The 26,942-nt window shown below is 30.4% G+C and overlaps 1 protein-coding gene and 1 long non-coding RNA gene across 2 annotated transcripts in view; one reads left to right on the plus strand and one right to left on the minus strand.

The window, feature by feature from the left end:
• Positions 1-26,942, minus strand: part of LOC142331105 (uncharacterized) — a 222,281-nt gene that overhangs the window by 138,517 nt on the left and 56,822 nt on the right. The window lies entirely within an intron of this gene.
• Positions 3,567-26,927, plus strand: LOC142331461 (general odorant-binding protein 56a-like). Its single transcript, XM_075377387.1, has 7 exons — positions 3,567-3,726; positions 9,184-9,256; positions 10,634-10,686; positions 15,713-15,748; positions 19,100-19,217; positions 22,894-22,967; positions 26,764-26,927. The coding sequence occupies exons 1-7, from the start codon at positions 3,673-3,675 to the stop codon at positions 26,797-26,799; spliced, it is 444 nt and encodes a 147-aa protein (XP_075233502.1). The 5' UTR covers positions 3,567-3,672; the 3' UTR covers positions 26,800-26,927.

Here is a 26,942-nt window from a genome sequence, read left to right on the forward strand (position 1 = left end):
ATGCTGACATCTTTCTGATTATCAAGGGTTGTCTTTGTGATTATTCCTCACGAGAATGCTCTTGAAAAAGAGTACTAAATAATTGTTCTTCGTCAGCCAAGAGACGCTGTTCGACGCAATAGATCAAAGTGTTGGGAAAATGGCGACTGGAAAATTAATCAAGACAACGCTCTAGCCAATGTGTCACGACGTCTCCGGAAATTCTTGGCAAAACACGGGATCGAACGAGTTCAAATAGGCTCCTTAGTTACCAGATATGATTTCCTACGATTTTTGGCCCTTTTCTGAGCTTAAAATTCTTCTTAAAGGTAACGAATTTGAAGACAGAGAACAGATAGAAAAATTCCGCCAAGAGGACTTATGAAGGTTACTAAAAATCCTTCCATCATTGGGATAAGTCTGTTACATCTACTTCGAAGGGAACAAGTCACTGAACTAAGTATGTTAAGTATTTTTGTTTTTATGACCAAAGATCGGATACTTTTTGATTACACATCGTATATCCTTTATTTCAATAATCTTAATGGTTTAGTGTACCTTTTCATTTCTCTCCATTCTGGCCCAATAACTTAGATTAAATCATATATCACTTAAATGCTATATCCTCCATTATGTATATTCTAAATCTTTATCTTTTTACATTATTGTACCCTCTTTACTTCCTTCCGATCTGAAAAAAAATATGGGCGATCAGCAGGCTCATGCATCACATTAATTATTATGATACTGGTAATTTGTTGAATTTCTAAAATTCCATTTTTTTGCGGTCTAAAATGTGTTTTACTTATTTTTAACCTACCTTGCAAAAAAAAAAAATTAGTGACTATTTCGCAAAAACTACTTGTTATAATTCGACAGAGAATTCATCTTGGGAAAATCTGGATTTAGCAAGGAAGTAAAGAATCGAAAGGTTTGGGAACTATTGTAGTAATCGACCCCCAAAAAAAATTTGCCTTTATTTCCGCAGGATAAACTTTACAAAAAATAATAAAGAAGTTTTATGTAAGTGTGTGTGTATATATATATATATATATATGTATGAATAAAAACTCTGTCACCACAAAATACCAGAAATTAAAACAAAATCATTTTTTTAAAGTGTTTAAAATTACCGTAAAAACATTTGCAGCGTTTAAAAAATAGTTTTTTACTGCAGTGTTTAATTAAAATGTTTATTTAGTGTTTAAGTTACTATTACAAATTTAAGGAAACCATAAGTAAATTTGAATACCAAACCATAAAAAAAATACCATAACCATAAAAAGAAAAAAACAAATGACATACAGAGAGAGTTTCTCCATTGAAATCCCTCAAAGAACTGCATAAGTATACATATGTATAGCCTTCTGGATAACAACGAGGACGTTAGGCGTCTAAAGCGACTGCATATATTAGATCTGTAAGTTCTCTGAAATTTGAGGTGTATCAGCTACCCTAGCTTGTTGTGCATCGTCAAAAATTTCTCCACTTACTTTTGTTGGTTATTTGTTGTGTTTAACTGTTTCTTTGACTGATTTGATTCTCTGTACGGTTAATAAGATTATTTTTGGTGTTTTCTTTGCTTTTAGGTAGATTTCATAAGAAAGCTACCTATTGTAATGGGTACCATGATTTGACTTCCGGAAAATTTCAACATATCTTCGCGTTTCACATCCCCCAGACCCCAAAACAATCTTCAGCTCAAACGTTTATATATATAAAATAATAACTGAACTCCTCTAATGCAGTTCATTAGGTCAACAACCAAACAAACAAAATAACAAAAACAAAAGCAGAAAACCTCGACGTTTCGTCCAAGATGTAGGACTTTATCAAGGCAAACCACAAATGACAAAAAACAACACCCGCAAAGCTTATAACCCCCCCCCCCCACACCACCTAACCTAATAAAAACCAAAACCCCCACTACAAAAATGTTATTATCATAGATACTCCCACCGCCATTCCAATGATAATATTAAGTTACAACCCTTTCTTTTTTCCTGTTTAGCCTCCGGTAACTACCGTTCAGATAATTCTTCAGAGGATGAATGAGGATGATATGTATGAGTGTAAATGAAGTGTAGTCTTGTACATTCTCAGTTCGACTATTCCTGAGATGTGTGGTTAATTAAAAAACCCAACCACCAAAGAACACCGGTATCCACGCTCTAGTATTCAAATCCATGTAAAAATAACTGGCTTTACTAGGACTTGAACGCTGTAACTCTCGACTTCAAAATCAGCTGATTTGGGAAGACGCGTTAACCACTAGACCAACCCGCTGGGTTTAAGTTACAACCCAAACAAAAAATACTTAAACTAAATTAATAAACCAAAACTACACAAAAACGTCGAGGTTTTCTGCGTTTGGTTGTTGACCTAATGAATTGCATTAGAAAATTTTCTAACTTATTTGGTTTATATATATATATATATAAATTTTACTTTCTTGTGGACACGATAACTGTCGTAACTTTGCGTCAATCGTTTTTAGATTGTTTCTTAAAAATAACTCGTCCCAAAACCTCAGTCGAGTTCCTTAACGGCCAAAATTGGACCATGAGGGTGGAAAAGAGGGGGGCTTTTTCGAAAAAACAAAATATCGCTACAACTTTCTTATTAAGTAAAATATCGAATAAAGTTCCTACTATTTTTTGGATAAGGGCCTAAAACTTATGTAACTAAAGTTTTTTGACATCAACTACTGATCCAGGGGGTGGAAAAAATGGGGTTTTGAAGACAAAAAAATGATATCTCCCTTATTAAGTACAGAATCGAATCGATTTAAAGTGGCCGTTAGTCCTCTAAACATTACCTAAAACGTTCGTTTGAAACAATTTTTGATATGACTAACCCTTACGGCAAGGAATGCCCAAAATATTGCTGGAATTGTAAGATGGGGCTTGTATTCTAAACATGTGAAACTTTTTTCAGATACAACCATTATCGTATTGTGTAAATTTGAAGTCTTTCTTAACTTTAAGTTGGAAATCTTTTTTATCCCCTACTTAGCACCGGTGAAATCTACCTTCCAGCCAATCGAAAGAGATGTTTTACGTTTTGATTTTATTAATGTTCCTTGGACTCATCTTTGTATGTACTTATTTATATATATCAACGTATTTTCTTACTGTATAAGATATGCATACATATACTATACACATATAAATGACATGTATACTGCATACATATACATGGAAAAACCTCTCTACATGTAATTATTTTTTGTTATTTAAATGTATTTATGGTTGCGGTAAATTGGAACTAATTGTACATTAAATACTGCGGAAAAAAATCTTGGATTACATCTTCACTCGCGATGTAACAAATTTTATTACACTTATTATACAGTACAGTATACATTACAGAAAATAAGCCGTGTTATTTTTATTTTTAATTAAATAATTTTCTGTAAGGAAAATAATAATTAATTTAATTCAAGGTTAAAAATATATATATTTATATATTTTTATCTGTGACAATTTTATTCAATTATAAGAAAATTGGCTGACCTTCATAGATACATAAAACAAAAAAAAATCTTGATTTACCTCCACTCTACTATATTTAAGCAGGTATGTATATATATAAATACAGGATTACAGAGTTAATGTACATGTATTTGTTTTCAAGTTTTCATTACAAGAAAATCTACAACAAAATATTGTTAAAAATAAATTAGAACGAGAAATGAAGAACATATTTTTTATTTCTGCAATTATTTTGTGTTTTCATAGCAGCAATGTAAGTAAGGACATACAATTAACATAGCGTATGTGTTTTAGGCACACCGCATATATATATATATATTTGTTTACTTTTTTTAATTTCGTTTAGACAATTTATGGTTCGCATTAAAAAACAACTTTACTTTTCATTTTGTTTCCTTTTTTTGCTAGTATTATTTCGTTCTTTGATTTCGTCTCTTTATTTACGAACATTTTCAACTCTTTTTCTTTTTGGTTTTTCCTGAAACTCTTTAGTTTATTTCTCAAATTATTTACGTCCAATATATTTTCTTTTTTATTATAATTAAATTCCTTTAATCTTTTTTTAAAACCAGTTTTTTAACATTTTTAACTTAGAATGGTAATTCTAAGTTAAAGGTTCTTTTTATTATTCTGTTATCCTCTATTCTTCCGGGAAAGCCAATATTATTTTTCTTGTAGAGTTATTTTTTGAATTTCTGGTATATTTTAAAATATTTTGATTATTTTTACATTTATATCTAATTTTTTTCTGTTTTTTTTTTGTTTATTTTTTCTGTCGATTCTTTGATTAGCATCATCGTTTCTGCGGCCTGTAAGGATTTTGATTCAATATTTGGGTTATAGTGACTAAATGTTTCGTTAAAAGAAAAGAAGTTTTTGTTATATGTATTTATTGTAATTCGATAGGCTAGTTCCATTATATTTACTTTAATTTCTGAGCTGGATCATTCCAGGGCGTTTTACTGTATTATTTTTCCCAGATATTTAAATGTTTCATCCGATTCAATTTTACTGTAACAATTTTTCAGAGATTTCGGTTTATTTTTATTAATTGTCATGCATTCTATTTATCACAGAACATATATATATATATATTTCATTTTAATATTTGCGGTAAAAACATAAGATACAACGTCTAGTATTGGCAGAATAAAAAACGAGTAGCGGTCGGTTATAGCTGATCAAAAGAATACTGTTTTATTTATTGAAAAGCCTAGAGACAATTTTTTTTAACGAAATTTGTAATGAAAATAAGTTAAATTTATATTAATTGACACAAAAATTATTAATCGAATATAATGTACTTTTCATTTGAAAAAAAAAAAAATTTGGTGAATGAAGCACTATTAGATTCGAGGATAACAATCCGATTAATGGCGATAAAAACATTTCAAAATAAAATAGCAGCGCGTGTATCGTTTTGTAGTTTCTTAATAATTAATTATTATTATCGAAATCAAATCTACGCAAATAAATACCTCTCCAAAAGATAATTTTTAGGGTTCTTCGAAATGTAAGACATTTACAAATTTAAAAAAAATCGATAAACATGAATCATTTAATTTAAATACGTAAAAAAATAAACAAATGTCGTATTTATAAATTAAAAATTATATTAAACCAGAAAGAAGGTATAAAACAGAGGTTCCCAAACTTATTTTTCTCATAGACCACTTTCAAAATTTTGCTGGTTCCGGTGGACCCCCTGCAGCTAGTGTACTAGCTCCTATGGACTCCCTGCAGGTAAGTACTTACTACTTTTTCTGACACTGGCAAACGCTAACATCTATTCACTTTACATTTCTTTTCGCAATTCCGGAAACAAATGAGTAACGTTTATCCTTGGCAATCGTATTTATATTAGTGAAGAATCAAGTTCATGCAAGATTGCTAGCACACACACCACAAGTCATATTTCGTCCCTTTGAACGTCTGAACAAGCGTTGCGGACGGCGGCAGCGGCGCTTTGCAAGTCTTGACACGTTCGTTGTACTGAATATGCAAGTTTTTACAAGTAACAGTCGCTGAGCTTCTCAAAACATTATCTGCCTAGATTGATACGCAAAGTCAAGCCAACATTTTAGTTCTTCACTATCGAAACCAGATGAATTTTCGTGGATCCCCGCTTACGAATTGTGAACCCCCATTTTTTCGTCACGCCAACTTAGACCCCCATCGAGTCTCCCGTGGATCCCTGGGGGTCCACCTGGACCACTTTGGGAATCAATGGTATAAAACGTCTGTTGCGGTTCCTCTCCTACAATGGAATTGAAGAATACGATTTAGTGATTTTTATCTGATTTATGTATTTTAGTTTGTATTTGTTGTTGTTACTTGTCTATGTTTATTCTTTATTGTTTATTTTTGTTGTTTTATGCAACACTACATGATAGTGTTACTTTAATCGCTGACGACTGTAAATAAAAAAAAATTCTTACTTTTACAGTGTGTTTACGTATAAGAAACGGTAACCTTACAGAAAAAAATCCTTTATTAAACTAGAAATCCAAACTATTTTCACCTAAAACAGAACTATTCAATCGACATCATAATTCAATTAGTAATTGTTAATAAAACGTTTTCATTAAATTTATGCAAAATTTGAAAAAAAAGGGGTGGGGATGTTTCGGACGAAATAGAATTTCAAATCTTTATGGGGCACTTAAGCAAGTTGAAATTTTTTTTATCAAGATCACAAATTACAAAAACCTTTTATTTAATATTCAATCCCTCCTCAAAAAATGATATTTTACTTTTTTTCCAGCAATATACTGTTTCAGAAAAGGAAATAAGATTTTTTTGCATCTGTATTTTCCACATAATGGCCTTCAAACCACTATAAAGTGTTTCTGCTCATCCGAAATCAATGGTCTGTGATAACAAAAAATGCTTTTTTAGTTTTTAAAATTTATTTTAAAATCCCCTTCGGAAGTTAACAAACGGTTAACTTCCGAATGTAAAAATCTTAATTCTTTGATAGCCCGTACTCTTTAGTATTTTTTGAAAAAATAATTAGCTAAAGGTTTTCACCGCCTTCCTTGAAAATGAAAAATTTTGTTATTTCAAATTATGGCTGTACCTTTGTATTTTTCAAACAATTTTAAAAAGTTCTATTTGAAATTACTTATCACCAGTTAGAGATTATTTTCTTAAAAAAAAAATTTAACTAACGGTTCTATTTGAATATAGGACCCCTCAAACTTAAAAAAATGATTTTCGCAATTTTTAATGCTCAAGACGTATTAAAAAAAAAATAAATAAAAAAATAAAGTCAGTAAAATAACTTAAACTCCTCTTCTGATGAGAGAGCTCCCGAATGTTTAAAAAAAATCGAAAAATGTTTCTCGGCAATACCAGTAAAGTTATGAAATTCATTGCAGACTTTTTGTATGTTGAGAACCATATAAAAGAACTATTTTAATTTTAAGAAAATTTTAACGTGTTAATTTTTAACCAAAATTGCCTGCGGGTAATACAAATTTTAAATAAAAAGCATTTACAATAGTAAAAAAAAAACAACTTTAAAAAAAGAATAATCTAATTGATTTACTTTAATCGACTGTCATTTTAAAAATAATTATTCAAAGGGATCCACATACCGTTTCAAAATTGAGCCATTATTAAATCACGCACGCCCATGCGCGCGCACACATAGAGAGAGAGAGAGAGAGAGAGGCCAAAACAGAATTTCCGCGGTTCATCCAGAGATCTGTTTTTTTTTTAAATCTCTATTGTCTTTTTTATTGCTTATCACTAGTAATACAAGAACAGGAGTTTTTCACGATCAACTCATAGAATTAAAGGTCTTTTCCCCACCCTATCACAAAGTAGCCAAGTGGTTCATCTACGATTATTAAATCAACACGCGTTTAACCACTAATCCACCGTTTTTCATTAAAAATAATTAATAAAAAAACGTCTTATAAAGTATACACTCAGTCGGTACCCCCCTACAACTCACGCATTGCATTCGCTAAGCCATTCCCATATCCCGGACGCTGCATCGATAAAACCTCATTCGAAAATCTCTCGGTGTAACGGTTACGACGACCGAAATATACTTAGCTATCACAAAAAATTAGTATTTTAATTATTCTCGTACTTCTGGAAAAGAAATATCTCTTCATTTGTTGCATACCATAGATCTTGTAGGCGACCAGACGTGATTCACAAATCATTCTCGAAAAACGCGCAGCGATTCTCATGAATAAGCAGTTATGCCAAGTTTATTAAGAAATGCCAAGCAGTTTCGTTGCCGTTTTCACTTAGACGAATTAACTCGCATAGTACTAAATTTAACCTACTAAAATGTAGGAGACATCTACAGTTATTTACGAATGACAAATATATCTTCACCAGAGTCTTACTACGAACATTAATAATTAATAAAAAGAAGTTAGTTCTGAGTACGGACACTTTCACTTCAGAGAGTTGCACATGTAAAAATTATAAGAAAGTCTAAATAAACGGTGTAAAGAAACAAAATAATCTTCTCATTCTTTTTTTGAAACAATGCATTAAAATGTAATTGTTTTCACTCAGTAGCAAAAGAAAAGTCTTACAATAAAATCTTTTGAATTATACAAAAATAGATATAAAAAATCACGCACCTACAGATATACCTTTGCGATTCATAAATTGGTGAGTATAATTTAAATTTATGAATTTCACTTAGGAATTCCTTTATTAAAATTTTTAGATATATTCTAAACGTTATTTCTTGATATAAGATAGATAATCAATTTAAAAAAAATTAATGAAATTAGAAAACTTTTTCAAGTAGAACAACTATATAGAAAATTATCGCTTGAAAAATTGTATCACAATGTGCTACATGGATTGAACTTAAAAGTTTTTTAGGAAAACTAAAAAAGGATTTGAGGTTGTAAAGAGATCTCTAAAGACGACAGAAAATTAATTATACAGTAAAGCGTAATTAGCGTTCGATGAGAAATTGGTTTTAAATTAAATATAATTTCTTGATGAGCACAGTAATATAAAGTTACAAGAAAGAGTGACAGTTCTTACTGTCACAAGAAAAAAGTTAAACATCAATTTTATAATAAATTTAGGTATTACTTCTTTTTATTTCTATTATTTTTTTAAATTCTTTTTTAACAAACAGGTCTGCAAAGGACCACGCAAATATAATTTCAATTCCTTCTGTTCTGATTTTCCTTCTTTCTCCTCCAGAATTCCTGCTTTATGATATTTTCCTGCTTTCCAACGTCTTCTTATTCGAACCATTTAAGGTTTTTATTTCAACTAGATATTTAAATTTATCTGTGTATTTAATTTTTCCAAATTTGGTTTCTATATATTTCTTGTTTTGTTAAGAATGTATTATTATTTCTGTTTTAGAAAAGGAGATATAAACCAGCTTTTTCGGCAACTATTTTCAAATCCTCAACTTTAGAATTTGCCTCTATTTCTGAATTCACCGATAAAGCCAAACCATCTGCAAAAGCTAAACCATCTACTCTTATTTTTTGTTTTCTCTGACTCGATTCCAAAAGCAGTTTATTTGACCAAAATGTTTTCATTATTTTATTTAATACTATGTTAAAGAGTATAAGGGGAAGTCATCACCCTGTCTCAGATCTTTTTATATTTCGAAATGATGGCTGATTTTGCCTAAAAATTACATTTTTCAAAATTGTGTTTGTTAGAGTTAATTTTTTAAAGTTTATACTTTTATTTTTTTTTTTAGGGACGATTTCCACAAGCAATAAAAGATCTACATGAAAAAAACTGTGCCAAAGAAATAAACAACCTGACTCAAGGTAAGATAAATGAAATGGACATTTTAATAAAAATACCTGGAAATTTTACAAAAAAAAAGACAATTAAAAAAAGCACTTTTTATTGTCATAGACATGAAAGTGCCATATGACACATCTTGATAATGTGATAGTTATGTTAATAAAAATGCTAGAATCTACATTATTTCAAACACGATAATTGTGTAATGTTCTTTAATTAGAATTATTTTTATTTATTTGTTTCTTTATTTTTTTAAGTATGTGGTAACGTAGAAAATACGATTTATTGTGTTTAGTAGCGATAACACACGAATTTGTCAGGTTAATATGGAATAAACTGAACCTAATAATTTATTGGTAAAAATATATTCGTAGAACGTTAGCACGGATCCATGATTATTTTACGAAATACGTTTTCCGTAGAATTATCAATTATAATTCTTTTTAATAAATATTAAACGTTTAATGAAATAATATGAAGTTTTAACTACACTTGTATTTTTATTGCAATTCTCATTCGGAAATCATGATTTTCTGTTACAAATAAAAATTGTACTTAATGTAGAAGAACAATTTTTCTAATCCCAAATATTACTTATAGAAAGATTAAATAATAAGATATATTATTAAAATATTTTATTTTAAGCATTAAAATTAATCTATTTTTCTTAAAAACCGGATTTTGTATCCTCATAAGAAGATACAAGAAAATTTCGATAAGTTATAAATAATTTCAAATAGAAAAATGAGGTTTTAATGAAGAATTGATATTCAGGAAATAATAAAACACGCGTCCTGATAAAAACACTCAGATTTCCTGAGGAAAAGGACCTAAAGATTTCATAAGGGTAAGTCTGTTTGACTCATAATGTGATCCCTTAGAGAGGATCAACCTCTCTCGTATTCTATCACTTTTTTTTTATCTTTGATTCCTTCTTCCCCGTCTTTGAATCTGTGACTTTAGATTTTTTCTGGATTCAATCCGAGGATATAACGATCTACAAGGATCGTTCGAATTATCCTGCGGGAAGAGTTACCTCTAAATCGACTCAGGAAATCTGTGTTCTGTTTGGTAGCAGTACAATAATTTTAACTGTTGAAGTAATTGTCGGGTAAAACCGGATATCTTAAACGTATATACAATAAAAAATTGGGGTAGTTAATGACGCAAATAATATTTTCTCAAGATCACCGTACTTGAAAAACCAATCTTTTCGAATGTAATGTCTTCTGTTACTTGTATAATGATCGAAAACAGCATTTTCAACAATTAAGTACTACTTTTCATATCTGATTGTTGTATTTGTGTTTATGTGCGCGTGCATATAAAATGAAAGTTTTAATTGTAGTTAGGATAAAGAAATACATTATTTAATGATATTTTTATTATTAATACAGAGGAAAGGGAGAAAATTGATGATTTTAACAAACCGGAAACAGAAGCTGGAAAGGTATGTTGAATATACATTATAGTTAAATAAGTAAATAAATTAATTTTAGATTATTTTACATTTTGTAAGCAAGTAAGATGAGAACATTGATTCACTTTCGCTATTTTGTTAGTTCAAAATGATTAAAGAAACCAAGAACGTGTGGCACGCCGAATTGGGGTTTACTTCGAACATTGGGGTTAACTTCCTTTTTGTTACTCTCTTGTAACCCAAACTAAATGCTTTGAAGATTAATCAGAAGATGTAATTTGAAGATTCCTCTGCTCATGAACTATTGATATAAATTTAATTACGTCGAAGAGATTTAAAAGCGAAAGAAATAGAAAAAGAAATCTAAGTAGGTGCTGAATTGCAAACCTAAAAGTGACTACGTGTTACAGCCGATCAAAAATATTACACAATCCTTAGACAATACGGAAATTAATTCATTTTGATAATTAAATTTAGTAACAACTTTAAATTTAGTATAAGTTGTCATTCGATCAAGTTATTATTAGGTTCTCGTAAATAAAGTAATCGAATGACAAAAAAGGTGAATTAGGAATTTACTCTAAGAATTCTTTATCAAGCACCTCGTGTTATCTCTTTGAGTAAGCCGCCGAAAGATTTTTTTTTATTTTAGTTATCTCGGGGATGTTAAGAATATCCCCGATATTAAGACGTTGGAATTGTGGGAAAATTACATTTCATCTTTCTACTTATTTGTAAAATTAGTTTTTCATAGAGTATTTAGGGTATGTCAATAATTTACACGTTTACAACTTTAGAGGGGAGTCTAACTTCAGAACAATTTTTTACTTTTCTGTTACAGCAATGGGATTTTTAATCACAATCAATTATTTGTTTAATAAGCTTTAAAAAGAAATAAAAACCTTCCAGAAATATTCACCCCATCCCTTAATATAGGGGATGACGTAGAAAAATAGTGTTTTACTAGGAGGAATATCTTTTCGTTACTATTAGAGATATTTTATTCAAACTAGTACTAAATTAAAGAGAAAACTCAGTTCTATGATCTGCAATAAGCGTTTTAAAAAATATTGTTGTTAAGAAATAGAATAATTTTTAAATTAAAAAAAATCTGATTTGAACACATAACTTCCTTGTACGCCTATTAAATTACATTTTTTAAAAATGAAAAATAAATAAAATTTTATTTCATTAAATACTTCTGATATTTTTTCCTTGTTTTTGTTTGTTATTGAATTATTATTCATCGTAAAATTCTTTTTACATTAACAGGTTAATGATTATTAATAAATCAATAATATATTTTATATAAAAAAAAGTTAAAAAAAGGAGATGAAGTCCGATTCGAAGCGATGTGCCTTCCTGTAGTAAGATCCAAATATTTCACTAATTAAAATTTTATTTGGCTATAACTCTGGAACCAATGAAAATAAGTATCACTTATGATATATTGTTGCAAAGCTCTCAATGCGTGCTTATTACTACAGTTAAAATAGTTCAAAATCCAATTTTTTTTGGTTTTAGGCACTTTTGGTTCAATCGATTGCAATCAAAAAGGAAGGTGCACAACTAGATGTTACAATAGTCCTAATTCTAAAATGTCAACATCCTACGGCTAATCATTTTTGAGTTATGCGAGATACATACGTTCGTAGAGACGTCACGCCGGAACTAGTCAAAATGAATTGAGGGATAATCAAAATGGATATTTCCGTTGAAATCTGTAAACCGAAATTTTTCGCGATCACAATACTTCCTTTACTTCATACAAGGAAGTAAAAATCTTGAGTTTTTTTGATTAAGTTTACTTTTAAAATTCTACAAAAAGAAAGTAGCGTATTACATCATAGAATGAATATTTGTGAGCAATCAGAAAATAAAAATTATAGCTCTAACTACCACGATTCAAAAGAACTATTCTTCTTAGCAAAAAACAAAATTTTGGGAAAACGCTGTTTGAAGATTGTACTAAACTTTCATTCACCATATTGACTAAAACTCCACTGCTCGATATGCGAGGCTCATCTTCTTTTTTCTTTTCTTTTTCGATAATTTTATGATGCCTCATCTTAATTATCACGGACTCGTCCTTTTATCTTCTGTAGTTCCCAAATAACAGGCGTTTGAAAAAGAGATTCATTCTTTTGTTTTTCGCGTCAAACTGCTTCATGACATCTGTTTATTTATTTGTTTTGTAACTTAGATACAACATACGAGGAAAAAATTACACCTACTTGTTTGAAAAATAGAGATTAATTCTGAGCCAAAAGAACATTTCACGAAAACATTTTTTTTAAAGATTTTGAAGCTAGACTCCCCCTTTAGGAGTAAAAAACTACTAAATTAAATATTTTTAGCACACTATGATATAAAATAAAAATACGGAATCCTTTTACTCAGCTTTTTTAACTGAACCTTTAAAACGAATCAAAAAATTATTTATTTAATATTTTACAAATATCCACAGAGATTTTGGAATCTGTGTTGCTGCTATCTGAGAGATATTATTAAAAATCGATCATTTTTATTTGTCAGATTTTGTTAAAGTCAGCCAAATTTTACATTCTGTTATAATTTTATAGCAGAATATATGGTAACTGTAAAATAAATCTTTAATTGATTTTTCTTTTCAAAGCTACTACGATCGGTTGAAAGGAAAAAACTGGCAGAGAGTATGTTTTCACAATTTGTTGGAATTATTTTCTACGTTAAATTTCAAGCTTCAGAAAAGAAGTTGCAGCTAAATAAAAAATTTGAAAGAAATTATACGGTCAGGGGATACAACTAAGGATTAGCAGTTCGTAAACTAAACTCTAATGGAGTGAATCATTTTTTTGATATATTTACATTGTTTAAAACACGACTTTTTTAAAATTACACTGCGGCTCTTTCATTTTATTTGGAATTGACAGAAGAAAAAGCTTCTACTAATTAGGATCATACTTCCTAACGGAATTACCAGGGTTCATGATTCTATTTTTTCCAATCTCGGCAATGAGTAGAAGTTCTTATATGGAATACGGATTCTAATCTTTCTTTATAAAAATATTGATAACTTTTTAATACGAGGAGAATTTCCATAAATTACCAGAAGTTCACTTCTAGATAAATATTCCAAATTTAAAATTTTTGTCACTCTATTACGACCTTCGATATGTAATTGATTTTTAAAAATTATTTACATCTACATAACAGACCATGTCATAATCAACGGTAGCAAAAACTGTTGAAGATAAATTGATGAAAATTTGTTTAGAAGTTCTTCTTTTGGGATGTAAGTGGACAATAAAAAAAATTATTGAAATTCCGAGTTTGAACGGTTAAAATGTAGTAACAATGAAATTTAACATTTTTTGAATTTCTTGAATGAAATATCCACTTTACTGAAAGTTTATTTTGAATTAAATATATACTTATTTTTTGAATGAAGATATTAACTTGATTTTTGGTGTGTGTAATCTTCATGTGAATATCTAAAAACAAATTTCTAGATTTTGTAAAATTCTGATTTTAAAAGGTTAAAATAAATTTTGAAAATCACCATCTTTTGAATTAGTTGATAACAAATAAAGATTTCAACTTGATTTATTGTGCGTGTAATCTTCATATGAACATCAAAAACCCCATTTTTACTATTTTCGAAATTCAACCTTGAAAGGGTTGAATAAATTTAAACAAAATTTTGATGATTGTAAATTTTCCTGATTTCGGACTGCAATAAACGAAATGTTCAGTTTGCAAATACTCTTCATATAAATATCTAAAAACTATTTTTGGGTTTTTTGAATTTCAATTTTTTAAGAGGTGCGACCTGTAACGGCGCAGAGCCTCAACCCACTCAGCCGCTGCCACTATTTTTGTATATTCGACACTACTGGCTGTACCTGACTCCGGTTACTTGACTACGAAACAATTAAAAAAAAAAAAAAAAAAATGATCGTGACAGGAAACGCAAGTAACCATACAATTCGTAAAGGGTTCTTTTATACAGATTTAGTAAGTAATACCTTACGGTGGTACCGGAGGCTAAACAGAAAAATAAAAAATAAAGAACCATATAGCTTGGGCAAAGTTGCGAGGAAAATGCTAGTATAAGTTCAATCATACTTATTCTTTTTTTTCTTACGATTTGAAAATTGGATTAAGAACATTAACCATAGAACTTCTGATATTTTACAAATAGATGGCGCTGTGTGCAGTAGTCTTCGGATTTCCTTAAAATATGGATGTACTTTTAATGACAAAATTACAATTGAGATTTTACTGGACTGTGAGTAACGATTAATAAATCAAAGATTAATTCAACAGAAGAAGAAGCCGGATAAATACGGTTAAAATGTGTAAAATATTAAATGATTTTACACTTTAATTTAAATTAAATGTGTAAATAATTAAATTAAAATGTTAAGTTGTTCTTCATCACCTTCGTTGACGACTATTATTAAAGGTGGTAGGAAGACTTCCAATAACACAATTACATTCTGTAGAATTAGCAGCAAAATAAGGCAGCAGGTTACTTAACCCTATATTTCTCCATAGAGTACATTCTTTGGGCCGTAGCGTAATTGAATTTTTACAATAGAGTTAAAAAAATAACTGTCATAGTTACTCACTGAATATTAATACCACCGTATTATCAAAAGCTGTTGCGATGATTTGCTAGAAACAAGAAAAAAATTCGGCAGACTATATGATGGATCAATTAGAATGATATTTTTAAAAGTCCTACAATCGAGCACAACTATCATGATTCGGATCCAGAATCCAGCTACGGGTCCAGCTCGGTACATCCATGTATCTGAAGTTCTATTTTGTTAAATAGAATCCAACTACAGAATGTTGCCGGTGATATTATCCCGCAAACAGAAATTATTAAAATATAACCGATTCGGCCGGGACTCCAAACATATTAACACCCAGAAATTATCGCTAACCGTCACACTACATTTAAGAAATCAATAAGTTCTACTATTGACAACTCTTATAATACATTAGATTTTAAATGTTCTATAAGTATAAAAATTTAAGTAATTTCATTATTTTGTATTTTTTACAGTGTTTCCTCACGTGCGTTTTCAATCAGATCGGGGTGGTAAGTTAACTTGATTACATACATATTAAACTACTCTATAACTTATAAAACTATGTTAATACAGTACTATAATAAAGGTCATCAAAAAGGTTGTAGAAATTTAAAAAAATTGTATCTCAGAAACTAGTAGAGTAATCAAACCAGTATTTTTATTTTTCACCAACTCAAAAAGTTTTTTTTACATATTTTAGAATGTTTCAATATGAGCTCCGTTGTTCGCTCTGCAAACATCCAGCCGATAATCGACTTCTGTCCTGATCCGCTGGATCACCGCAGGCGTAATTGTAGCAGTAACAGCAGTGCATCAATTTTATCAAAATTTAACTAAGCTAATATACGAAAACCAAACATACGGCTCGTGCTACTTTGCAACTTCCATTTTTTGATTTTTATATGGTAAGAGTTTTCTGGGAAAGTACTAGAGGTACAATTCTGAAATCCATTTTATTCAACCTTTATAATAATAGAAATTATTAATTATTTTATCTATACCAAAATTACTCATTTTGGTATAGATGTTATTGGTTGGATACATGTACAAGATAAATTATTAAAATATCTCTATGTGTTCTTAAGATATAAATTTTTATGAAAAAGACATAAAATGGCGGACAGAGGGAAAATGAAGCGAGATAAGACATTTGTCAATACGAACTTTTTTTGTTTATTTTGATGCCCTGAATCAGTCCCTTAACGCTGGTCATCTACCGGGGAACTATATATACGAGGTGAGTGAGAAAAGTAATGAGATTGGTAACACTGCGAGCGATCTGGCAACGCTGTGGCTACCGATCTGTGCTAGACCGGCTTGTTCATCCCTTCCACATGCTCAGTGGGAGTTTCAACACCGTTCAGCTAACACATTATTTTTGACAGCGCAGCGCCATCAGTGAAGTTGTGTTTTTGTTGTGTGTTACGAAAATGGCATCGGAATTTATAGCAACGTTGTGCAATCAAGTTTTGTGTTAAACATGGGGAATCCGCGAGTATGACCTATGAAAAGTTGAAACAGGCCTACGGGGAACAACATTGCTTATCAAGAGCACAAGTTTGCCGCTGGCACAAATTATTTTTGGAAGGCCGAGAACACGTTGAAGATCAACCTAGCTCAGGGAGACCTTCAAGTTCAAAATTTGACGAAAACGTTGAACGTGTGAGGGTTCTTGTGAGATCAGACCGCTGTTTAACAATAAGGATGATGAGTGAACAGTTAAATTTAAACACTCTCACCGTACATCAAATTTTGACAGACGACTTGCACATGCGAAAGGTTTGTGCCGAAAAACCTCACAACGGAACAGAAGGACAATCGAAGAAACGTGTCGTTGATCTTCTTGAAAGGATTGACAATGACCAAGAATTATTCAATCGTGTGATCACAGGTGATGAATCCTGGATATTTGAGTACGATCCTGAAACAAAGCGGCAAAGCGAAGAGTGGCACACTCCGTCATCTCCTCGACCGAAAAAATGTCGAATGAGCAAATCAAAGATCAAAACCATGCTGATTTGCTTTTTTCACAGTAGGGGTATCGTGCATAAAGAATTTGTTCCTCCAGGACAAACTGTCAACAAAGTGTTTTACAAAGGTGTCCTTAAAAGGTTCAGGAAAAGAGTGATTCGCGTGAGACCAAACATTGCGGACAAGTGGATGCTTCATCATGACAATGCCCCGTGTCACACGATCAATTCTATCAGGTAATTTTTGACCTCAAAATGCATTCATACGGTTCCTCAACCCCCCTATTCACCTGATTTGAGTCCTTGTGACTTTTTCCTTTTCCTGAAATTGAAATATGTCTTAAAAGGAAGTCATTTTGGAACTCTGGAGAACATTCAAAAGACTGTGACCTACCGGTTGAAGCCTTCCAGCGCTGCTACCAGGAGTGGTACCAACGACTCCGGCGGTGTATAGCTGCCCAAGGGAACTACTTTGAAGGGGATAATATTGTTGTTTGAAAAAAATAAAAACTTTGGTAAGTAAAAAATCAGTCTCATTACTTTTCTCACACACCATATATATATATATATATATATATATATATATATATATATATATATATATAAAACCATATAAATAGTTATTTTTGTATATGATTTTTCCGCGACATCAAAACTAATATCTCGATATAAATATTTATATTCAAATGAAAAATCTTCAAAAAAGTTTTACTAATTTTTTTGAACCCGATATGGACATATGGGATTCAGCTTTGGGGTACGATTAGTGGCAGCAATATTAAAGTGATCCAAAGTTCACAGAAGAAGATATTGTACCCGACCGCCTTAGTTCGTTAGGAATTATGAAATACGTGAGTACCTGAGAATCCTGTATACTCGGGATGAGATAAACCGTTCCAGTTCTAAATACGTGGTTAGGCTTTGAACCTGCCAGACAACGGTGATTACATATACGATTGAAAAGGGTTCATGTGCTGGACATTAGCGATGGTCGTTGAAGGTATCCTATTTTTTTCCCATGAATTAATAGATGAAGAAAACAAAGAACTAAAGGACCTATAGAAAGAATGAAATATATAAATCCTAATTATCTTAAAGTAGAAAATGCAATAATTTTCCTTAAATCATTCTTGACACAAGCAGCAAAACCTGCTAAAGTCATAGTAATTAAAGAAAAAACCATTAAAAAATAAGTATCACAAAATAAAATAATTAAAACGAATAATTAAATTTGTTGTACCTTGTGCATTTATCTGTTTCTGTTACTATGTTTCTGTTTACACTGTTGCTACCTATTTACTGTTGTTTTAATGCTATTACTGTTCGTCGTAATCTTGCTTTGCATTTATCTACATTCGCTTATTTTGTCAGTTTTATTTATGTTTGTTTAATTGGTCATTCGTTCGTTTATCTATGTGTGTTCATACGTGCATGAGGATCTTTTATTTGATACAAAAACATCGCATGTGAACTGAATGTGTTGGACAAATGTGGTCCATGGACTGGAGAAGTTATAGAACTCAGCGGTGATAGTGCTTTTGATAAGTGCTTGTCGGTTCTTAGTTGTTACTGTAAATACGTTTGCTATTGTTATAATTATTTATTGTTGTTTTCGTGGCAGGTCATCGTTGGATGGCCTTATCTAATGTGATATATAACATATTATTTACTTATTTTTTCGTCAGGAAAAACCGATTGTAAATTTTTTCGTTCTACAACAAAAAACCAGTTTCCTAACAAAATACTATGTTAGATAACTATCTAAAGTAATAGATTTAGAATGGATAGGAATTTTTTTAGCAGTCATTAAAAGTAAATTAAAAATATATTCTAAAAAATAGTATACTTTATAAATATGTGGGAATGTATGTAAATATTTTTGTTTTATAGATGAAAGATGGCAAAATTGATCCAGATGGTATGAAAGCGACGTTTGAAAAATTTCTTAAAGACAAAACCATACAAGATGTAATGAATTCAATTGCATCAGACTGCATGAAAAAAGAAAGTAAGTAATCTATTTTCGTATTTTTTCCAGGAAGGAAAAGGGAAAATCGATCTACTTCTTCATTACGTTACTATTGATCCTTTTTACCTAACATTCAGGGATGGAAATTTAATAAAATACACATAAATCTGTTAGCAAATTTCATATGAAAATTACATTTCAGGTCAGATAATTAGTAAAAGAAACAGTACATTTTTTTTTAGATCAAATAGACAAACTAATGAGATTGTTTTGTAATTAAAAACAGGTTAAATAAAATATTCCTTAAAATCGATACGGTTCTCTTCTCACAATTTAAACAGCGTACTTAGAAATTCTGTATGATTTCATATTTTATAAAACCATAACTGTACATAGCAAATTCACTCAATCCTTTTATTTTTTACATACAAAAAAGAAAAATAGATTTAGAATTTATAATTGTTAGTATTTATTACAAGTATTTTTTGTTAAATATAAATTACAACAGTCTTACCCTCTACCGATAGAACTGATTTCAATGATCCTTTTTTTCCATAGAAGTCGCTCTGGTGGTTCGGTCGTAAATGTCTTCCGATATCAGAGAATTATTTGTTTTTAAAGAATATATGATTCAATATACAAATAAAACTCATTATCGTTTATTTTATAGATTTGCAATATCGTAATGATATACATAGCTTAAAGTTACTATGACATTCAGCATATTTTTATAAAAGGCACAAGAAAATTAATCGTAAAACGTAAAGAAAAAATAATTATTTTCCGATCTAATACCGCTTAAGTTTATGCTCGTTAGAAAAATTATTTAATATTTCACCGCATTTCTATTCTTATTTTTAATAAGATACGGATCGCTACCTTTAGATTTCTTACGAATGACTATTTTCACATCGGGTGGAACCGGTTAGTAGCTTCTCGTATTTTAAATAAAAATACGGATAAAATTTAAAAAAATATTAATAGCTTTTCGTATTTTAAATAAAAATACGAATTAAAATATATATATATATATATATATATATATATATAAATTAAAAAAAAAAACAAGTTATAATAAAATCGGTTAAAAACGGACAAAATAATATTTTTTCCAATCTATTAACAATTTTCCTAATCGAATTAAACACCTCCCTGGACGTATAATGAAAATTTCATACTTACAGAATGTAGTTTAACTGTATAAAATCCATCTGAGATACAGCGTCCCGAGAGGTGTCGTCAAACTTAAGACCGATTCCCAATATAAAAATAAACAAAAAAGTTAATATAGACAAGTGTACTAATTCGGTTAATATTTCCTCTATCCGTCATTTTCCTTCACTAACTGAATTAATAATAAGTGAAAAGAAGCTTCAAATTTCTAAGTCTGCACAATTTTTAAGATCTACTTTAACAAATTATAATATCATTTCGTTCAAATCGATTTAAAATTTTATGTAAATCATAATTCGATAAAATTCATATTTACGTGGCCAGTATTAATTAAAATATTTAAAAAAAGAATTTTCAAAGGTAAAATTTTGACAATTAATTATTTTGTAAATGTAGCTGGGTATACGCACATCCCAACCCAGTAGGGGAAGATACCCACCTTGTGACGTTACCTGTCGCTACACCACCACCTCCGTGCCGAGCCCTGAGGGGCTTTACCGGAGGTCGTCTTTCGACCCTCTAATTGATTACATCTCACAGTAGGGATGCCACCGATGTAAATGCCTCGGCAGATATTTGGATCTAAAATACAAATCAAATTTTGCCTTCACCTTGGCCTGAAACTGACATCTTCACATCCAACCTAACATGATTCCTTCAAACTAACTGACCGAAACCGCGGAAGCACTAACCCCGCGCCTAGTCCAGATTTGACAGCACCGTTCGTGACTGTGAATACCTCAGAAACGAACTAATTTAAAGTTAAATCAGTGTTACACTCATACCAATCAAAATTATGTTTTATGCGACATAGAGATTCAGACTTACACCCAAATAAGTTGACCAAATTAAGTCACCTAACAAGAAGAACGTAACCTCATTCCGTTCAGCTCAGGAGCCGGGGACAAACCCCGCACCGTCACCCAGTCCGATCATGAAGTCTCCGGCGGCATTACCAAGCCACACCGGCAGAACGAAGCCACGCCCCCGTTCGCACGGGCTACCTACCATATCCCGGCAGCGCGGCCACCACGCCAGCGGGAGCCCCAAATCGAATCACAAACAATACCAATATAACCGTGGCACGATGCCAATGAGCCTACCTCCAACCAATCCAATGCTTTGGTCGGAACCCTAGCCACCCAGGATCCTGCCACGATCACATACCTCGACTAAACTCCCTCTGCACACTTACACACCGCAAGGGCGCGAAGAAAACCAGCCACTATAGACCGCTCCTCGCGGATCATTAACAAATTTCATTTAAAAAACTTTATCCGTTCTTAAGTTATAGATTATTATTGAAAAAACAAAGTGGCAGATGGAAAATGAAGCGAGATAAGGTATTTATCCAAATTAACTTTCTGTTTTTTTTGTTATCCTGAATAAATCCTTTATGTTTGGCCAACACTTCTGCAACATCCTGGATGAATTAAATAATACACCTGATTTACTGGTAATATTAATGTACATATTTATATATATATATATATTTATATATATATAATTATGATAAAAATGAAAGAACACTTAATAGATTTTCTTAAAAATTTTAAATTAAATGCACCATATTTACATTTGGATAAGAAAATACATTTGCATACATAATCAGATATGGTTCAACATATAAAATCGATTAAATTAAATTTTTGTGAAATTGTATATTTTATTGTCTAAGTACAGCTAAATCTATTAAAATAGTCAATATTTTCCTGTGAGCCGATCGCTATTCAAGTTTACATCACTTAATTTTATAAAAATTTACACGCGAGAGACGCATCGGTAATGCACATTTAGAAAATTACTAAAAATACAATCAATTCTTTTTTTAAAGACATATTCCGTAGGTGCTTTGTATAAATAAAAATGCCTAGTCATCACAATAGACATCTATTACAAAAAAACAACAGATCGCCTAAACCCGCTCCATATTTTTTAATTTACTGTTAATAAGAACGTTATGATTAGAGACCGGATTATATGCAGCATAAAAAGCTTGAAATATGCGTAAAAAATCCATGAAAAGTGTCAAAATATGCAACTTTAAATAATAAAAAAATAACAATTTTTAGTTATTTATCTCAAAATCAGCATACAGTTAGTAAGTAGTTGAATAACATATCGATAAATTCGATAATTAACTATTATTTTAAATTTTGTTACTTTTGTAAGCATAAACAGTCAGAGGTACAATTCCGTGGCTGCTAAGTGCGCTCTAAGAGCCGTGTGCAGCTAATAGGTTTGGCCGGCTACAACGTAAAATTTCATTTATTAACAAGGTAACCTACCGAAAACAATTTCAAATACAGCGAAAATATGCTTCATCACTAGATTTTAAGGAAAATATGCAATAACCGGTGAGAATGCGGTTAATATGCAAATGCATATAATCCGGTCTCTAGTTATGATTCTCATCCTGCTATCATTACTTTTGTTAAAAATAATAATAACAACAATAATAATGATGATGATTATGTATGTAATAAGAATAATACAGTAACTATGGCCGTTACATGATTTGAAAAATTCTTTTTATTTCCAGATAATTTCGAAGAATTCGGAGGATGTGATGTCGCACCTAAGTTTCAGGAATGTTTACTTGCAAACAGTGAATTCGTAAGTAAATTTATATATATGTGTAAATTTTTATCATCATAGTCAATATTATAATCTCTGAAGAAAATAAAAATTGTTTTTTTCGCGATATCCTCCCACTCCTTCAACGAATTAACAAAGAATTTAATATGATCAATGCGCCCCATATATATTGATAAAAATTTGAAGAAATTGGTGGTGATATAGAAGAGTCAGTGATGATAGTAACTATATTTTTTAAAAGATACGTAAAAACGTCATTAAATGTTTTAGAACTCAGTTATCCAGAATTAATATAGTTTAAGAAAATTAATGATACAAAAAAGAAATGATATATTTTAGCTAGCACAATACTTATGATAAATCATACTAAACTTTGCTCAGTTCATTGCAAAACCAATAAATCTTTGCCATTCAGTTTTTGGAATTTAATCAGTCTTATTACTTGCTTTTCTTTAACTCACAATGTTTTTTTTTTTCATGTTTGTCCTCAAATCTTGCATCCGTAATTTAACGTACTTCTTGACATTGTCGATTGATGAAATTTTGCACAGTTACTAAAATCGGGTGACAATACAATATTCCACCATTACTTTTGCAAACATCTCTCGTACGAGGGTAAATTAGGGGATAACTGCCGTAATTTTGCGCAAATCACTTTTAAATTGTTCCTGAAAAATAACTCGTCTCAAAATCTCGGTAACGGTCAAAATCGGACCATGGGGGTGGAAATGGGGAGGCTTTTCCGAAAAAACAAAATATCGCTATAACTTTCTTATTAAGTAAAATATCGAATTCGTTTAAAGTTATTTATATTCTTTGGATAAGAGCTTAAAACTTATTTAAGTAAATTGTTTTATATCACCAACCACTGGCCCAGCGGGGTTGAAAAATGGGGATTTGAAGACAAAAAAAATCATACTTCCCTTAATTGACACAGTATCGAATCGATTCAAAGTGGTCGTTAGTCCTCTAAACATTATCTAAAACGTTTGTCTGAAACAATGTTTGATATGACCAACCCTTACCGCAAGGGATGATCAAACAAAAAAAAAAACCGAAATATCGCTATCACTTTCTATTAAGTAATATACAGAATTCGTTTAAAGTTCCTAGTATTCTTTGAATAAGGGACTAAAACTTATGTAAGTAAATTTTTATACCAGCAATCATTAGCCCAGGGGGCTGAAGAAAGGGGTTTCGAAGACAAAAAAGAATCATACCTCCCTTAATAAACGGTATCGAATGGGTTTAAAGTGGTCGTTAGCCCTCTAAACATTACCTAAAACTTTTTTTGAAGCAAGTTTTGATATGACCAACCCTTACGGGTAGGGATGACCAAACTTTTTCTAGAATTGTAAGAATATGGGGCTTGTTGTATACTAAACACGTAAAACCTTTTTCAAATGCAACCATTGTCGTATTGAGTAAATTTGAAGTTTTTCTTAACTTTATGGGGAAATTATTTTTACCCTTTACTTAGCACCGGTGAAATCTACCTCCGTCTTCCGACGTGCCGAAAGGGATTTTTTTGTTTTCTTGTATGTCGCTTATAGATCGTCATCATGCACTCATATATTTAGCTAACCTTTATAAATATAAAGCTAATTTGATCTAGCTAATATATATATATATAGCTAAATGTTTGTGCCAATTTTCAAATTTTTTGGTCAACAGGATTTCGTTATAAACACAACTTATTTACAATAAAAATAATGTTGAATATCCTCCACACCTAAATTCGGTTGACTTAAAACTTTGGAATTTTAAACAACCTAAGTACCTTTATCGTACTAGAGATCAATTTGCTACGACCACAACAAAAATAATAAAAAAAGAAATAGCGATAATATCCCTCGTCTTTTCTAATTAAAAAAAAAATTATGACACATTTGTGAAAAATTTTTTAAAAATATTTTCGAAAATTTTATATTGATCCAGTCTGCAGATATTAATTTAAATATGTGTCAAGCCACGCATGAACAACCATCTTCTGTAAATTTGTATAACTTTTTTATGTTTTTTTTGGATTAAAGGGATATTGAAACATCGACATTTAGAAAAACGTATTGCTGCAGTAGCACCAATAAAAAGCTATAGCCGGGAAAGTAAAAATTCTAGAATAATTAAAAAAAAGATTCCTTGAAAAATGTTACATCAATACTCAAATTATTATTTGTAAAACTAAAGAAACAAAAAAAAAAATGAATAAATCAACAATTTTTTTATTTTTACTATAACCACATAGCAACTTTACAATCTGTTTAGCAAGATAATTGAACAATAAGTAAATAAGATCTATTTGAACTAGCATTAAGTTGCCACAGACCCAGCGGCTTGTAACTTAATAATGAAATAGAAGAGCGCTCCGTACGGCCAGACCATAAAGTCACCTAATCGAAACGATAAGGCAAATTAAGAATATTGTTCCTCAGTAATCTTGAAAAATTACTGATCGTGTTTCTAATAAATTGACCGCCAAATAATTCGGGTGCCGATCAAAACGATTTTGATACCGTAGGCTGACCAGAGAGATTTCCTGCCGAACGGTTCGCAACTTAAGAAAATTATATATAAGGGTATTACTTATGTACCAGTTTATGTTGAGCATTTTCCGCAGTGTTTTTGTCCGGTAGCGTTCAAGTATGTCAATATTGGAGTTGCACGCTCTACCCTACAATTCAATCCAGTAAGTCCAAATTGGCATCAAAACGGATTTGTAAATCAATAATTTACTTTCTGCTGAAAACCGAGATCTATGTCCTATCAGCCAGTACATGTGTTTAAACTTGAGATCCAACTGTTTCCTCTAAGAAGTGATATGTTTCGCCCAAGTAAGTCGTCGATCAACATGAAAACCCAAATATTTACAGTCTTGAGATCTCGGAATCGGAATATCAAAGTGTTTTTTTTTTTTTTTTTTTTTAATTTTCCGATATTTATATTTACTTGTCATTAAATACTTGAATTAAATATAATGGAATTTGATAGTTTAGAATTGGATTATTATAGAAACATTAAAAAAATAGAAACTTAATTTCAGAATGTAACAGAAAACTATGAATACTTTTTCTTAAACGAAATTTTATTCTAAGAACAGATTCCATCTACCAGCCTAGAAGACCTCTTGAATAACGCAGAAAATCGACAACCAATTTTTAGCCACAGGGTTACGAGTAGCAGAACGTTTTTTAACTGCAGAATAGCGAATTACTTTCTGCTGATGTTTTCCATAAATTCATTCTAAGCAATTAAATAATAATTATAATAAAAATAGTTTTACACTGCCAACAACTGGAATCTTGTTTGAAGATTATAAAACTAAAATTACAGAAAATGTTTAGTAACCACCAAACAAAACTTATATATTATTAGAAAACAACGAAAAACCTGATGACGGCGTATATCATTATTATATTCTTGATTCTTATTTATTATTATTATTATATGGTGGGATTTAAAGAAAAACCAACCACGGAATAATACACGTTAAATCATAAAAATTTATTTTAAAACTAATTTAAAAATCTGTTTTTATAAATTTCCTTCTCGATGTAGATTTAAAAACTGGTGAATTAATATTTATTTAAAAAAAAAATAAAACAAATAAATAACAGGTTTGTTTTTACTTTGATGGAAGTAAAAAGATTAATCATTTTTTAAAACTAGATTTGAATGAATTTGGAAATTTTTGCTACAAGAGCTTAAAAATATTTATCAAAAAATAATGACGTGTAATAAATTTAGACAATTTTAAAAATATAAAAATGATTTTTAATAATAATAGTATTACATAAGTGTTATTTTTTTTTTTCAGGAAAAAGTGAAAATTTACCTGAATGCACAAGACTGAACAAGAGTTTTATCTAAGAAAAATTTAAAATGATCAATATAAGTATAAGAATTCCATTTGTAAAATATTAATGAGAATATATTAAAAAAAAAACAACGTAAGAGGATTAAATATTTAATTATTCTGTTCGTATTATTCTTTAA

The sequence above is a fragment of the Lycorma delicatula genome, chromosome 10 (assembly GCF_047948215.1).
Source record: "Lycorma delicatula isolate Av1 chromosome 10, ASM4794821v1, whole genome shotgun sequence".
Classification (NCBI taxonomy): Eukaryota; Metazoa; Arthropoda; class Insecta; order Hemiptera; family Fulgoridae; genus Lycorma; species Lycorma delicatula.

Coding starts and splice junctions, on each gene's coding strand:
- LOC142331461 (XM_075377387.1), top strand. CDS start 3,673: ATGAAGAACATATTTTTTATTTCTGCAATTATTTTGTGTTTTCATAGC. Junction 9,257..10,633: donor AATAAACAACCTGACTCAAG/GTAAGATAAATG, acceptor TTATTAATACAG/AGGAAAGGGAGAAAATTGAT. Junction 19,218..22,893: donor AGACTGCATGAAAAAAGAAA/GTAAGTAATCTA, acceptor TTTTATTTCCAG/ATAATTTCGAAGAATTCGGA.